Here is a 16,842-nt window from a genome sequence, read left to right on the forward strand (position 1 = left end):
TCACACTGGAGGATGCAGATGCAAGGTCACTTGTTTCTAGATTTTCAGAGCCATATATCAGTTGAATTATCTGAATCACAAAGGTTTTGCACACGGCAGGACTCTGCGGCGCGGAGTGAAGATTTAGCATCACGGCACCTGTGACCCAAAAACCACGAACCCAGTAAGGATAGTGGGCCGATGAATGGACGCTGAACACGGATCTCTTGGACATCTGTGTATTCCAGAAGCAGCTTCCTAATTAAACCTCTAACAGCAACATGCAGACACTCGATGTCAAAATCGGATGATAATTGTTCGATCAGTTTCTTTCACATCTTTAGCGAACAAATTCAACAAACATCTGCCCTCAGAAGAGACAGTTTGAATGTGCCTCTAAGAAGAATGTGATTGTAGACCATTGCTGTGAGGTCCCGCACAGATTTCCAGACTTCGTACTTGTCTTAAATCTTGTCCAGAATCTTCCCAGGTTCCCTGTTTGGTGTGTTCATGGACAAGATCTCAAGGCACAGTTGTGAAGAGGAGAATGTCTGGTTGGTAAACCTCAGGGTCCTCTCTCTATGTATATGCAGATTATATTGTTCTGTTGGCATCTTTGAGCCAAGACCCTCAGTGTGCACTGGGGAGGGTGCACTTCACACGTGGCTGGGATGAGAGTCGGCTCTTCTAAGTCCAAGTGGATACAGGTGCAGTGCCAGCCAAAGACTCCCAGTGGGAGTGTTTGCGTCAAGGTGGAGGAGTTCAAGTATCTAAGCCTCTTGTTCATGAGCGGGAGATGGATCAATGGATCGGTGTCTTGGCTTCAGTAATGTGGACGTTGCTTTGGTCAGATGTGGTAAAGAAAGAATGGAGTTGAAAGGCAAAGCTCTGCAATTTCAGTTAGCTTGTCCGCTAACTGAAAACACACAATTTTCAGTCCACAAAAAGATTACATTTAATTATTTATGTTGGAGGTTAATATGGAGTTGGAGATGTGCAAAAATACAAAACTTTTTGATTGTCAAATAAAAAAAATGCTTGACAGGACAAAAAGTAAAAGAGTAACAGTAAACTAAAATGGTAAAACTAGCATTACTTTTGACCAAAGCCTGTTACTGTTATTCAGGTTTAGGGCTAAAGTGTGTTAGTTTAGGATTAGATTAGATGTAACAGTAATGGTTATTTTTGGTGTAAGGCTACATAAATGAATGGAAGTCAATACAATAATTAGCAAAGAAATACAGAAATGTGTATTTAGTGGTACGACTGTCTTTTTACAGCATACTTTCAGTGTTGCTCATACGTCTCCTCCCTGCCGCTGTCCTCCACTTCTTCTGATCAATTTGTGGGATTCTTGGCACCGAAAAGAAGCTCGAACAGAAAAAAGAAGTACTTATAGTTTAGTTTTGACCCTGAGTTGATGACAGATTGATGAGCAGTCTAAGTTACGGTAATTAGAGGAAGTTGACTGACTGAAGAACCTCATCAAGTTAAAAATTTCCCAGCCTAAATTCTGGGATTAGGTTTCTTTTTTCCTTTTTAATTACAGTGTATTTTTAGTTATTGTAATTAGCGAGAGTGCAGTTTTGCTTTTAACTTGGCGTCCTGTCCCGCAGAGCAGTATTACACAATAAAAGCAAGCTATATTTGTCATCTTTAAAAACAATTACAACAATAAACAGCTGAACAGAAGTTTTTTTTTTAATTTTTATAAATTCTTTTTTGTTCCTGAAAAAGTTCCTACCACAACCTGTCTGTGGTGATATATTCACAGCAACTAAAAATATACATATTTATTCTTTTGGTGTTTGTTTAGTTTAAAGTTTTTTTTTTTTCTGAAACTTCAGCATGAAGCAAATTTTAAACTTTTCCTACAAGAGTTCCTTTGAGCCACGACCTCAAAGTCAAGTGAAACTGAATTTATTTTTGGAAACAAATGAGTCAAGTCTAACTTTAATTGTAAAGCACATTTCATGCACATCTACCCACTGTGCTTTAACAAGAATAACATTACAGATAATTGAAAACAGAAAATACGCAGTGAAACGTTGAGTACATTATTGATTAAATTAATTGATAGTCTGCTACACTGCATTATCCTTGAAGTACTTTGGTCTTGACCATGAAAGATGATCATAAATTATTTTCATTATATTAAAAGAAAAGCAACTTCACATTTGTCAACATGATCCTGCGTACTTTATGTTTCTGCTCACAAGTTGATGAGCTAAACAACAAAACAATTATCAACCAGGCAGCCATTTAAAATGTTTATTTCACTCATTGTAAGTATGTTTACTTTGATAGTACAGCTTGTACTTTTACTGATAACAGAATGTATGTTAATACAATCTAAAACTGATTGCAGCATCAAATTATTTTGTGCTAATCACTGTAGAAAAGGCACTAAAGTAAGCAATCTGTTGTCATGTTCAAAGTTCAGTTGCAGTTTTGTTGCTAAGGTTTGTCCAAATCTTCATCCAGAACACAACTGCTGTAAACAATATTTCATCTCAACCCAATGTTTGACTTTTGACTAAATGTTCTGCTGTGTGTGAACATTTAACAGCTGAACATGAAGTTTCCAGTTAGTTAATAGAAAAACGTAACATTCACTGTGTCACACTCAGGAGACACAAGTGGTTTGTGTTTTAAATGTGAAAATACTGTAAAATTGCTTGTTATGACAACATTTATGAGAGCAGCAAAACCAGTAGAGCCAGGCCACTGGTCACCTCTGTTGGACAGGGTTGCACAAACTAGTCTTCCTTCCTTTTAGTAAAAAAACAGAATTACTTTCATTAAAGGTTATTTTGCAAAAATACTCATGCACATTCTGTGTAGTGTATGCTGTTTAAAATATCTGACTGAATATCAGGGTCAAGGTTCTTTATTGTCATTCGCATCACATGTGGAACACGTAGTGGAATGAAATTGTGTACACAGGGTCCCAGTTACATCCAACAAAAGTATAAATTGAAAAAGTAAAACAGTAATAGGATCTAAGATATGAACTAAGAAATATGCTAAATTAAGAATACGCTAAACACTTAATAGTGCAAAAACAACACGCCGAACAACAGCAGCACGAACATGAGTCATACAGTATAATAAAAAAGACCAATACTACTTGAAATGTGCTGAATTATTTCCAATACACAATAAATATGTTAAGATATATTTCTCAATAAACAAACTGTAACCTCAAATCTTAGGTTTTCCCTAAATATACAGTAGATAACATTTCTATAGAGGCTGATTTCAGTGTTTTATTGTTTCAACTCTTTGATTTGAGGCGCTCAGTTTATTCCATTGCATCTTCCTTTGTCGCCCCCTGCAGGTCATAAGACAAAATGCAGGTTCACGTCAATATTATCTTAATTTTTCACAATAGGTTCATATTTTATTTGTTGTTTACTTATTAATTTGCCAGAATTTTAATATATAGTTAAACAAAATTATCGTTTCGTGCTAACACTTTGATATTTTCTGTAAAATATTCACTCCATCACCAGGCAGCAGTTTCAACTCAAACCGGAAGAGGTAGATATCCAAGATGGCGCTGTTAGTGGGTAAGTGTTTTTGATCCAGTACTGTAAACGTATTTTTTTTTTTGGTTGAATAATAATTATTATCTGGACTTGTGATGCTACGCTTATTTTAAAATGGGTAAAAAAGTGGCAAACGATAGTTTGGCTGTGTCTGAAGTCGTATTTGAAATCTTCGTTAAATGCGTATGCTGACCTTGCTGTGTTGTTAGCATAGCTGCTCACCACGTCAGCTAGTAACACAAAACACAGCAACCCTCACGCTATAATGATTGCAGCTGTCAAGCAACAGTACCCAACTAATGCAACGAGTATATTTCAGATAAGCAGAGTGGTTGTCGTGCAATAAATATATTTTATATTTTCACGGGGTTAACCCCCAAACGCATGGGGCTAATGCTTCTTGCGCAACACATTCTCGGCTGCGCAGTGAAAACAAACTTCCAGGGAAAAGTCTTCTAGTTTTAAGGTTTCTGAAACATATTTTAAATTCTCATGTCACAGCTATTGCCATTTAGGACGTTAGTAACTTATCTAAAGTTATACAATTCGGCTATTTCTTAATTCATTGTGCTGCTATTTTGAGTTGACTGTTTACTTGCTCCACACTTTTTCTTAAGATATGTTGTGCGTAAATATCCTGATGCATGCTCAATAATCCAGGTAGAGAAATCTAAAAAAGTTAAATCTGGACATTCAAAAAAACAAAATAAAGCAAAACAACAAAAAAAATGTAGAAACGTTTCGTCTCTCATCCGAGAGACTTCCTCAGTCTGAGGTGCTGTATTCAGCTCAGTCTCTTAAATAGCACCTTCTCAGAGTGGATCAACCAGTTTTGCTGCTGACAACCAGAACCAGCTGCTCACATGCTCATGCTGTTGTGCGTAAAGTTTCCTTTAAAGGTTCTTGTAACGTGATCATTATTATTAGGCCCGAGCAGCTAAGCGCTGCGAAGACCTATTGTAATTGTGCTGTTTGTTGTTGTTATTCTTTTCCGACAAGAAGTGCTTACTTGGAGGGGTTAACATATTGGAAACCTAGCCAAACTTTACCCAAAATTGTCCCCCGCGAGAAATTTTAGTATTTTAATGGAACCAAAAGTGGGCGTGGCCAAACTGCTCCACTGCGTCCCCTAACGTGAGATATGACAACTGGTAAGTCGTAGAGCTGAAATTTGGTACATGGGTAGAACCCTTTGAAACATGAAAAAAAGTCTCTTGGAGGTATGCCCTAAACCCAACAGGAAGTCGGCCATTTTGGGTCAAAGGGTCAATTTTGGCCGTTTTTCACTTTTCGTACATGGCGAATTTGAACGAACTCCTCCTAGGGATTTTGCTCAATCGGTTTCAAGCTTTCACCATTTTGCTCAGAAGGCATGGGGGACGAAAAGTTATCAAAACGGTGCAAACCGAAGCATGTTGAGGGGGCGTGGCCACGCCTCAAATTTGGGCTTCACGCCATAAATTTACAAACGCTATAACTTTCACGTTGAAAAACAGAATTGCACCAAATTTGGCATGAGTCATCCCTGTCCCATGCCCGACGATACTCTGTGGTCAAATTTTGACGTCATCAAAGCCCCGCCCCTTCAGAACAGGAAGTGATTTTTTTTTTTTTGCTTGGAATGCTCCCTCCCTGACACTCTTAACCCAATCAGGATGATCCTGTGTTAGAAGGCAGATAACAAGTTGGTCTGACTTGCTTTAAAGCACAAAGCGTTTCCGCTGGAGGATGTGGGCATGGTGGCGTGGCGAATTCAGAAGTGACGCTGTTACAATACGTTTAGCTCTAAATTCCACAGATTTGATCTGAGGTTCATCAAAATCACTATGATCGATCATTGCCCACCCCTTGAACAGGAAACCATGATAATTGCCCAATAGCCTCTATAGCGCCCCCTAGAATAATTTAAAACCTCAGCCCCAAGCCATTTTTCGACCGATAATTCTGAAACTCAGTGAACATGTACATCTTCTCAGGACCTATGAAAAAGTCTCTTGGAGCCCCGGTCCAAAGCCAACAGGAAGTCAGCCATTTTGGGTCAAAAGTTAATTTTTGGACGTTTTTAATGGCAAATTTTAACGAACTCCTCCTAGGGATTTTGAAGGATTGCCTTCAAACTTGGTTAATAGGCCTTTAAGCCATTGGAGAGTAAAAGTTATCAAAAGCTTTCGGTTTCGTTTTGTTAAAGGGGCGTGGCCAGGCCTCAAAGTTGAGCTTCACGCCATAAATTTCCAAACGCTATAACTTTCACATTGAAAGACAGAAATACGCCAAACTTGCCATGACTCGTCCCTGTTGGATGTCCAACGATCTACTGTCGTCATATTGTGATGTCATCAAAGCCCCGCCCCCTCAGAACAGGAAGTCTTTTTTTAATTGGAATGCTCCTTCTTTGACACCCTTCACCTAATCAGGATGATCCTGTGTTAGAAGACAGATAAGATGGTCTGACTTGATTTAAACTACAAATAGTTATAGCTGGAGGATGTGGGCGTGGCGCCATGGCGAATTAAAAAGTGACGCCGTTACAATGCGTTTGGCTTTAAATTGCACAGATTTGAGCCCAGGTGAACCAAAATCACTATGATCGATCATTATCCACCCCTTGAACAGGTTTCCATGATAAGTGGCCAAGAGCCTCCACAGCGCCACCTACATTCTTCCTACAGTTATATCTCAGTGATACATCATCCGATCTGAACCAGATTTTTGGTGCTTCATTAGTAAGCACTTATGGACACATTTATAATGTTTTTTTTATTTTTGACTCTAGAGCGCCCCCTACAATATTCTAACAGTTATATCGCAATGATATATCATCCGATCTGCACCAGATTTTTGGAGCGACATTAGTAAGCACTTATGGACACATTACTATTGTTTTTTAACTATTGACTCAAGTGTGCCCCCTAGATTATTTAATCAGTTATATCTCAGTGATATATCAGCTGATCTACACCAAATTTTTGGTGTATTATTATTTAGCCCTGATGGACACATTAGTATTGTTTCTTAAATTTTGACTCAAGTGCGCCCCCTAGATTATTTAATCAGTTATATCTCTATGATGTTTCATCCGATCTGTACCAGATTTTTGTGGCATAATGTGTGACCATGTCTACACACGTTGTTGTTGTTTAATATTTGACTCAAGTGCGCCCCCTAGATTATTCAAACTGTTATATCTCAGTGATATATCATCCGATCTGCACCAGATTTTTGGTGCGTCATTATTGAGCACTGATGGACACATTGATATTGTTGTTTAATATTTGACTCAAGTGCGCCCCCTAGATTATTTAATCAGTTATATCTCAGTGATACAAAATCCGATCTGAACCAGATTTTTGGTGCGTCATTAGTGAGCACTTATACACATATGGTATTGGTATTTTACTTTTGACTCAAGTGCGCCCCCTACATTTTTACAACAGTTATATCTGCGGTCGCAGCTGATGCCAAAGGTTAGGCGAATGCGCACTCCGGTGAACGGACGCGGGACGGTAGCGTGAGCGTTCTCGATGGGGACCGGGAAGAGTCGCTGGAGTTCCCGCGGTCGCCGTAAGGCCGCAGCGGCGCTTCGCTGCGAGGGCCTTCAACGCTGCTTGCAGCTTTAATTGTTGTTGTTATGGGCTAGTTATGTCTAGATCTAGCAATTAAAAATAGTTCATTGCGTTCATATTGTACCATCCCTGCTGTATTTGTTTAATGTTTTGTTTTATTGAACTGTTTTTGTTTTGCAGCACCTCACCTGGCCTTGTTTGGCTCTTTGTCAACAAGGTAAACACCTCCTAATCTCATTTGCTGTTAAACTTTGTTGAAGCTACAGCTGCTACAGTAATGTGTGTTTTGTTGTGTATGTTTACACTTTTCTTCCATCAAAATAGCCCAGTATTTTAATTCACATTGAAACGCAAGACAGAAACATCTGCTCTTTTTTCAGCTTCTTTACTTCCTTGTTACACTTTACTGCATCAAGTTTAGACACTTAGACAAAATTAGCATCTTCCTCCTAAATTAACACAAACGTATTTTTCACATCATGTTATAACAAACGTTTCTTCTGTTGAAACTCTTTGGTGCTCTTTTTAATGTTTGATGGCTGATTTTTACACGTAGAATTTCAGCTAATTTCAGCTTTTTATACAATAATTTAATTGTTTATTCTCTCTCTCTCTTTCACTCTTTTCTGATAGGTCCATTTCGGTGTTTGCCATTCAGCTTAGGAGTTTGCACAAAAGTGCTAAAAGTGATCATACGAGCGCGAGGTGAGCTTAACTAAACACGGCTGTAACAGACATTCAGCCGTCACAAAGCTCTTGGTAAAAGTTTTGTCCTTTGTTTCAGTTTGGTGCCCGTCAGAGAAAAGAGCACAGCAGTGGCAGCAGCCAAACCAGCAGCCGTGGCCAGCAGCAGAGGGGAATATATCGTGGCAAAGCTGGATGACCTGTTGAACTGGGGACGCAGTGTGTGTACTGAGAGGATAGTTTTTGTGTTCAAATTCACACGTTTTGATGCTTTCACGCTTAACATACTCATTTGTGCAGTTGACACTAAAGGGCCCTGCATACTCCATCTGAAGTGCCGAAATTGGCTCTCGTCGCAGCTATGTGACGAAAATTGTGTCATTTTGTTTGCAGAGCAGCTTCGCTCGCCCCTTCTTGACAAAAGGCCTGGACTGAACTCTTTCTCACCGACGTATGCGCCAAGAATTGAGTGATTGTCAATGTGGAAATGCGCTCGGACATTCAGCTGCATGACTAAAGCACAAAATTGGTCAAATGGCCAGAAACTCCTGGATGGAGATCATGCAGACGTATGGAGGAGTCTGTCTGCTGAAAAGTGCGGCGCTTTCTTCATAATTGATTTGTGGCCAATGGCGGATGCAGGGACAGAGTGGAGAGACTGGTGGGAAGAAACTTGTGGTGACATATTACAGGGGGTGTTTCTCAGGAGCTCTGCTCCATGTGTCTCGTGGACTACGAAAGGTGTGTGCGAAAACAACCGCGAGTTGACCGTTCTGCTTCGGATGGAGTATGTCGTGCCCTTAAGGTTGTTTGATTTGAAGTCGTGACTGGAAATAAAACTAAGTCTTTTGTTCAAAGAAATGTGGACTGTTGTCTTGGTGACGGCTGGTGTTCACATTTTTAAGTGCCACTTAATTTTTAGTATTTGACTCTGTCACCTGTCACTCAGGAGGCACAAAGTGGGAGGTTTTGTTCACTTAAAAGGCAATTTTCAGACTTTAAAACAAATTTGACAGCCCAGTTCTGGTGTTAAATTTTTAACTGTCTTTTGGATAGTTTTTCTTTGTTTCTTCATTATTTTGTTCTTGTACATTTTCCTCCAGTCGTCTTTGTGGCCTATGACCTTCGGCTTGGCGTGCTGTGCAGTGGAGATGATGCACATGACTGCTTCTCGCTATGACATGGACCGCTTCGGAATCGTGTTCAGAGCAAGTCCTCGGCAGGCGGATGTCATGATCGTAGCAGGAACGCTGACCAATAAAATGGCACCAGCCCTGCGGAGGGTGAGAGGAGGGAAAATAAATTTGTCATAACTAGTTAGGAGCAACAGTCGTCACCATCTTGTACTATACAGTTTAACTGATTCAACACAACAACTGCTGTCTTGGGTTTGGTCACCACTGCAGGTTGAAAGTGAGATGTGTTTTTGTTTACAGCCTGTCATTTCTGACAGAGATGTCAGTCAAACATTTCTGTGTGCAAGATGGGAGCGTTGGGGACAGTATAGCTGTGTTAAAGCTGGCTGGATTAAGACCAGCCTGTCGATGGATTGGCAGACAAGCGGGAAGCTTTTCTCCAGCTGAATCTACAGATTAGCTCAGTCAGACTTCTATAACAACAACTAAACAACTTCTTCCATCCAACAGGTGTATGACCAGATGACGGAGCCCAAATATGTCATTTCCATGGGAAGGTAAGTTTACTCTTTTATGATTTAATTATTTTTTGAATTTGAGCTCAAATGGCCATTTGGCCCAGGTCCAATTCTTTTGTTAATATTTTTTTCTAATCCAGAAAACAGATTCTTGATCAAACTTATAGAATCTCCCAGTTTTAACATCAATGGTCTTAAATTATTTGTGAGGACAAGAAACATTATATGAAGTTGTTCATTTCACATAAACACACTTTCATTCATCCAAGTGAGAGCTTTTATTACTTACACCGAAGTAGATGTGTTTAAATTGTTGAGCAGATGGTTTGTGTTGAATGAAAACAAAGAACTGATTTATGAATTATTTATTTTGCAAACAAGAAAAGAGAGAACACGGTTCAGTAATAAAAACATATGTCACAAATGAGAGCCAGCACAAATAAAACGCTTTATTTTTGTGGTGTTGCTCTCATTTGAATATTTAATATATCATAGCTGTTGTTCTGATAGTGTTCGGGTACGTTGATCTTAAAACCAACTCGGTTTTGTTAGAGGTGAAGGAAGTGTAAAAAAAGCAAACGTGCGTAGTCATCATTTTGTTGATTTTCAATAAAGGCAAACGATAAAGAAAAATGGATCTGTGTGTTCTGCAACATTAAAGAAAACAGCTTTCTGCCCAGACCTCCTGCTCTTCTGTTAAACATTTAGAGGTGGTTCAGATCCGATGTCTGAAAAAGTTTTTAGTTATCTGATTGTGATCAGATCGTGCTAATTACAGGTCTGACCTCCATCAATATATATTGAAAATGCTTTTACTCAAACCACCTTTGGAGGTGGTCTGGACCCCCTGGATCTGATAGGTCCAGCAGTCTGAACACTCCTTCTAAATAATGAACTGACGTGACCTCACACCGACAGTAGAGTGGACATTAAGAGCTGATGGGCTGTGGTCACTGTAATATGTAATGTGTTGTCGATCACAGAACAAACACTTTGTCATCCCACGACTAAACATTTTACCTCCAACTGAGAACGGAGGCATCAGAGCTCACCACACATTCAAACCACTCAAAATCAATTCAGAACGGTTTAAAAAATGTTAAAAAGTCCAAACTAACTCTTTTACTTACATTGTTTTTATTAATGAAATGGGACACTGTGTAATAATTTGTCTTTTACTCATGTTACACCTCAGATTTGAACTGGGCTGTACAATTTGCAGTCTCTATTTAAAGAACAAAATGTAAAAAAAAAAAAAAAAAGATAAAATAGACAAATACTGCATATGGTGGCTGCACAAAAGTCTGTTGGACTCAGCCTCCCCACCATCACAGACATTTACACCTCTAGATGCAGGAAGAGGGCCACCTGCATCATGAAGGACCCCACTCACCCAGCACACACACTTTTTGCTCCGCTCCCCTCAGGCAGGAGGTTGAGGAGCATTAAGTGTAGAACCACTAGACTGAGGAACAGCTTCTACCCTGAAGTTGTTAGACTCATGAATCTCTAACCAGAATAATCACTGAGAAAAATCACATCATGTTGTTGATCTGTTTCATGTTGCTGCTGATCTGTTTCATGTTGCTGCTGATCTGTTTCATGTTGCTGCTGATCTGTTTCATGTTGCTGCTGATCTGTTTCATGTTGCTGTGCTCATTCGTGCTCATCTGCTCACACAGACTCATGTTCGTGCTGCTGTTCGGCGTATTGTTTTTATATTACTAGTGCTTAGCGTATATATAGTTTAACGTTTTTCTTAGTTCACATCTTATTACTGTTTTCCTTTTACATTTTAATACTTTAGTTGGATGTAACTCTGACCCTGTGTACACAATTTCGTTCCGCCATATGTACCACATGTGGTGCGAATGACAAATAAAGAACCTTGAATCCTTGAACCTTTAATATTTAAATGTTTTCCTCTTAATTTTGTTCTTCCTGATTCGTTAAATGGTCTGAAAATCTGCATAACATGCTTCTTCTTGCACTTGTAGTTGCGCTAATGGAGGAGGTTACTACCACTACTCCTACTCTGTGGTCAGAGGCTGCGACCGGATCGTCCCAGTGGATATTTATGTTCCAGGTAGAGTTTGTTTTATTGTGATCTGTGCGATTAAGGCTCTTAAAAGAGTTTGATGCCTTTCGAGGCTCACTGGCTTTATCTCAGCTGTACGTGAGACGCTTTGCTCCCACCACACCAGGTCTGGGCTGGAAGAGTTTTTATGGCTAAGTTTCTTGTGTTCCTAAAGAGGATTTGCAGTCGCCCTAAAGCTCTTGATCAATCTGCTCGAGAATTTCAGATCAGCTGAGTCTGAGCATTTTTAGATTCCTTCTTAAACCGTTTTTCACAAAAGCCATAATTTTACTCAAGTGAGCATTTCAGTTATTATTTTACTTTCACTTTTATGAACCATTTTCTTGTAAATTGTTACCTTTGTTTACAAAAAAGCTGCCTTAAAAAAAAAAAAACATTCAAATGCAATAAAGCTGACTTGAGAATACAATTACCCCACCTCAAACTCTTTTTCATTTAATTGTACTAAAAGAAATATTCTTGTAAATGTTACATAATCCCACTTGAATTATTAGTTTATCGTTTAGTTTGCTATTTAAAGTTTGTCCAGAATGAACATAAAAACTTAAATTTATTAAAATTGTGAAAGCAGCTCCAGGTCTGATCAGTAGTGGTGTAATTAATTAATCATAAAAAAGTCCTGAAGCTTTTTAAAATTAAAATATATGATGTTTTACATTTGACATAATCAGGTAATTGTTTTTAATTACGGACATAAATGAAAGACCGGAGAATGTGCAGGTTTTTTTTTTTACTCTAATGAAGGATTTTCTTCTGCGCTCAGGTTGTCCTCCCACTGCAGAGGCTCTCCTCTACGGGACTTTGCAGCTGAGGAAGAAAATCAAGAATGAGAAAAGGCTGAAGATCTGGTACAGGAAGTAAATGTGTGGCGCTTGTATCCCTGTACCTGGTTTGTAAATGGTGTATTTTTGCTTGCATTTGGAGCGATGCTCCTCTTCAATAAATTAATTAATGTAGTTTATAAACAACACTCAAATCGTTTTTTGTAATAAAGTGATATTTTAAGTATTACTTTCAATAAACTTTGGTTTGTGAATATCTCCAATCGTTGGTCCTGTTTATATTTTCCTCCTCCTGGACCACCAGGTGGCCTCTCGCCTGCTCTGACCTTCGCTGGTCTCTGTGGGACGCTCATCGGTGGAAGCAAAACACATTTTTATTTTGCAGAGAAACAACGTGAAATGTCCAGGCGAATATATAAATCAAGTTTTGCACATTAAGTGACACAGTTCTGGTCAACACGCTGCAGTAATCGAGTGTTCAGAGAAACTTGTGCATCTGAAACGTGAGCCAGCGGAGCCGCAGGTTTGTTGTTGTTCATGAGTCACATATTTAATCTGTTTGAATGTACCCAGGGTGACTTAGTGCTGCCGATTTGGTAACGACGCATGAAAATGAAACGTATGGGCAAGTTGCCATGTTTTAGTTAAAATATGTTTAACATTTGAAGGACAACATCTACAAGTACTGAGCAGCTGAACTTGTTTTACGTGTTAAGTGAGCAGAACTAAGTTTTTTTTTTTTTTTTTTTTATCAATATGCGAGTTATCACAGTTTAAAGCTGTTACTGATCGTCTAGAGTTAGAAATGCCTAAACACACATTTCAGGCTGCCCGGTGGAGCAGGCAACACACATGTTTTTTCTCTACAGTCCGAAAACGTTGGATGTATCAGTTGCTCTAAATCGTCCCTTCAAGTGTGAACATGAGACTTGTCTCTGTGATGGAGCGGCTGTGCCCTGGACTTCACTGAACATCAATAAACACGTGGAAATCTCAGAGGTGTTCTCAACCTACTTCTGTGACTTCACTCTGTCTAAACCAGATACAACTAAACTGTCCCGTGGGGTCCCACAGGGTTCTGTTTTGGAGCCAATTCTTTTTTTTTCACCGAATATCCTCCCTCTCGCTCAAATTATTAAGCATTAACATCAACCACTGTTCTACAGATGACGTCCAGCTCTTTGAAGGTCTCTTCGTTTTTAAGTTGTCCGTTCAGTGCCTGTTAGGAGTCTAGAATTGATTATAAAACGATTATCTTCAATTAGATTGTGATGAGAATGACTGATCGTTGACCCTGACAGCACAGTTCCACTAATCAAACAACAAATTGTCCATTGAAACAGCTGTCGAGTCAATTCGAGGAAAAAGGGTCTTTCAGTTCGACAGATGTTGAGCTAAGATTTGATGTAGTCGCTGCTGAGGCAGAGGTATTTGTTTAAACTTTGGCATTGACTATTATCTGCTGTTAGCAAAATATACCATGAACCACTAGATTAATTTTACTGGAACTTTCAGGAAATTATCCTGAACTGTATTGAATACACATTTGGAGCCAGTTTGATTCAAGATGGCTGCCACAGCCGACTGAACTCAGAAACAAAAATGATTTGAATCTGGTTGATGTTACAGATGTTGAATCTTTGTGTGAGTTATTCTCAACACGTACTCAAGTGTGACCTGTTGCACCAAGTCTTCGAGGACTATGCTGATGCATGCTAAACTTTATTTTAAAAACATAATTTTGAGAACATTTCTAAATCAGTAGTGTCAGAACAGATGATCACCCATACTTTTATTTTCTCTTATTTAGATTATTCCATTTTACCTTTTTAACACAAACAAAAAAAAATAGACTGATCATCTTCAGCCGTTACGCACTTGACGTGATTTAATGTGTCCTAGTATATTTAAACTTTGGCGTTAACTCTCAGGGGTCTTCGCAGCCAAACTCCTGATCTTTATGAATTGTCGAAGCCTTGTTCATCTCGTACCCTCTGGTTTTCAAAGCAGAAACTAAACTTGATTTAAAACCTGATTGGGTCCCGAGCAGTCGCTCCTCATCTTTTTATGATGCATTGACCGTGTTCATTCTTAAAAAGCAGCTGAAGACCTTTTTATTCTGACGAGCCTTTAAAGGGATTCCTTTTTGTTTCCTTTTTACTTATTAACCTCCTCTTGTCTACTGACCTCTGGAGATAAGCACCAACTCTCTGTCGCCCTGAACAAATGGATAAGAATACACATCCTTAAGTCGTCAGATTATTTCTGGTGTTTATAAATCAAAACAGAATGAATATACCTCAGATATATTTAATTGGCTTCGACACAAGTAATTGTTCACATTTTAAAGGTTGAAGCCAGATACTTGGATATTTATTTTGTTCTTTGATTAAATACTGATACATTTTCTGCTGGTAACATCCCAGTGGATGCTTTTCCTCCCTCTGCCTTGTTATAATTCTTCTGATGACAACTTCCTTAAAACCCTGATTCAGACCTGAGCTCAGCCAGCTGCTGTGGTTTCCCACCTGAGCCGGGTGGTGTTGCATCAGACAGCCGTCTAATGATTAATGTGTCCTCACCAGCTGCTAACTTATTCCCACGTGTCCAGATAGCGCTCAGCGTTATCTCTAACCATACATTAAGACGTACGTACAGAACTCAGCCGACAAGAACTGAGGTTCAGGTTCAGCTGTTTAACACCATGGAGCAAAAAGGAACTGAATGTTCAAAACAAAAGTTGTAATATTCAGTGTTTGGTGCTCTTTGTTGTGTGAATGTTTATGAAGCATTTACACTATTGTAATGCATTCTTCTTCCAGACATTTTTTGGTGTGATTCTCGTCTCAGTCTTCGATCTATTTCAACAAATCGCAAATCAAAATGTTCAGCTCATTCAGGAGAAGGGTGCTATGACTTTTAGTATTGGTGCAGCTTTAGATTTTGAAATATTTAGCATTTTATGCCGCTTTTTTCTCGTATGAATTGAATTTAGCTCATTTTACATCCTTCATATCTTTAGATCTGTTTACAATTTTTACTGCTCCTTTCGCATTTTGTTCTGCTTCGGCTTCTTTCAGCTTCTTTGTGCAAATTTATTTATTTATTTTTTGCATCTTTCAGCTAATTTCAGCTGTTTTGTGCTCCTTTCAGATTCTTTCTTCTATACAGCATTTTTGTGCTTCTTCTAACTTCTTCTTCTAATTTCAGTTTACCGGTATGCTCCTTTCAGCTTATTTCTGCAAGTTTCAGCTTTTTTTTTTTTACTATTTTAGCTACTATATATATGTTTTATGCTAATTTAAGCTTTTTCAGACATTTTTGGACTAATTTCAACCTTTTCAGCATAATTCAGCAAAAATGTGCTTTCTCCACTCCTGGCTTGTAATTTCAGCTTCTTTTTGCTTTTTAGCTACTTTTCAGCTGTTTTTTTGTTGTTGCTAACTTCAGCTTTTTTCAGATAATTCCCAGTTTTGTGCTAATTTCTTTTCTGATTTCAGCCTAATTGGGCAAACAGTTCTTTCTGCTTTCTTATGCTAATTTAAACATGTTTTACCTTTTCAGCTATTTTAATTGTTTTGAGATAAATCAAGTGTTTCAGGGTTATTTCTGCTACTTTCAGCCTAATTAACTTCTTTCTGCTAATTTCAGCTTGTTATGCCCCTTTCAGCTTTTTTTTGCTAGTTTCAGTTATTTCAGCTACCATTTAGCTGTTTTATGCAAATTTTAGCCTTTTTGGCTAATTTCACATTGTTTGCACTCATTTCAACTTTTTCAGCCTAGTTCAGCAAAAATGTGTGCTCTCTACTTCCTTCTGATAATTTAAGCTTCTTTCTGCATTTTCAGCTGCTTTTCAGTCATTTTTAGCTAAGTTCTTAATTTTTGTGCTCATTTCCCCCTATTTAAACCTAATTCAACATATGTGTTCTTTTTGCCTTCTTCTGCTAAGTTAGACTTGTTCTTCCATCTCAGCTACATTTCAGCATGTTTTCAGCTCATTTCAGCAGTTTTTCAGCAAGTTCAGCAATAAGCATTCACACTACATTTTCGCAGGAAAAGCAATTTCTCTAGTTAGTTTTAATATATGGGGAAAACAAAAGTAATTAAATTGACTCTTTTTATGTTTAATACCAAATAATTCCACCAATTTTCTTTTGCAAACAATATAATTTATTTGAAAACAATCTATTTTGATAAAAAGTATGGATATTAATTCAAATTAGAAGCTAATAAAATTAAGAATTTGCACATTTATTCCCCCTTAATATTGTATTGTAATCAAATAAGCATGTCTCATAGATATGTTTATTTGGTACCAATTTACAATAAGGTTCCCCTTGGCTAATAAAGTTTATAGATACATTATTAATTCCTCTATAAATGCTTTATGAATAATTAATTGTTTATTATGCATTAATTAAGGGTAACAGAGAGACAAAACTGACCAGTTTGTTGCCAAATAATGAGCCAAATCTGCCACCTATATATTTCATCTATAGTTGTTATATTAAACATTTCAGTCTAAGTTACT

General features: G+C 38.3%; 1 protein-coding gene across 1 annotated transcript; it reads left to right on the top strand.

The window, feature by feature from the left end:
• The first annotated feature begins 3,505 nt into the window (after positions 1-3,505).
• ndufs7 (NADH:ubiquinone oxidoreductase core subunit S7) lies at positions 3,506-12,522 on the top strand. Its single transcript, XM_037674504.1, has 8 exons — positions 3,506-3,551; positions 7,274-7,310; positions 7,727-7,798; positions 7,878-7,998; positions 8,881-9,060; positions 9,424-9,470; positions 11,429-11,517; positions 12,293-12,522. The coding sequence occupies exons 1-8, from the start codon at positions 3,536-3,538 to the stop codon at positions 12,388-12,390; spliced, it is 660 nt and encodes a 219-aa protein (XP_037530432.1). The 5' UTR covers positions 3,506-3,535; the 3' UTR covers positions 12,391-12,522.
• Positions 12,523-16,842: the final 4,320 nt, after the last annotated feature.

The sequence above is a fragment of the Nematolebias whitei genome, chromosome 3 (assembly GCF_014905685.2).
Source record: "Nematolebias whitei isolate Nwh7 chromosome 3, NemWhi1, whole genome shotgun sequence".
Lineage (NCBI taxonomy): Eukaryota > Metazoa > Chordata > Actinopteri > Cyprinodontiformes > Rivulidae > Nematolebias > Nematolebias whitei.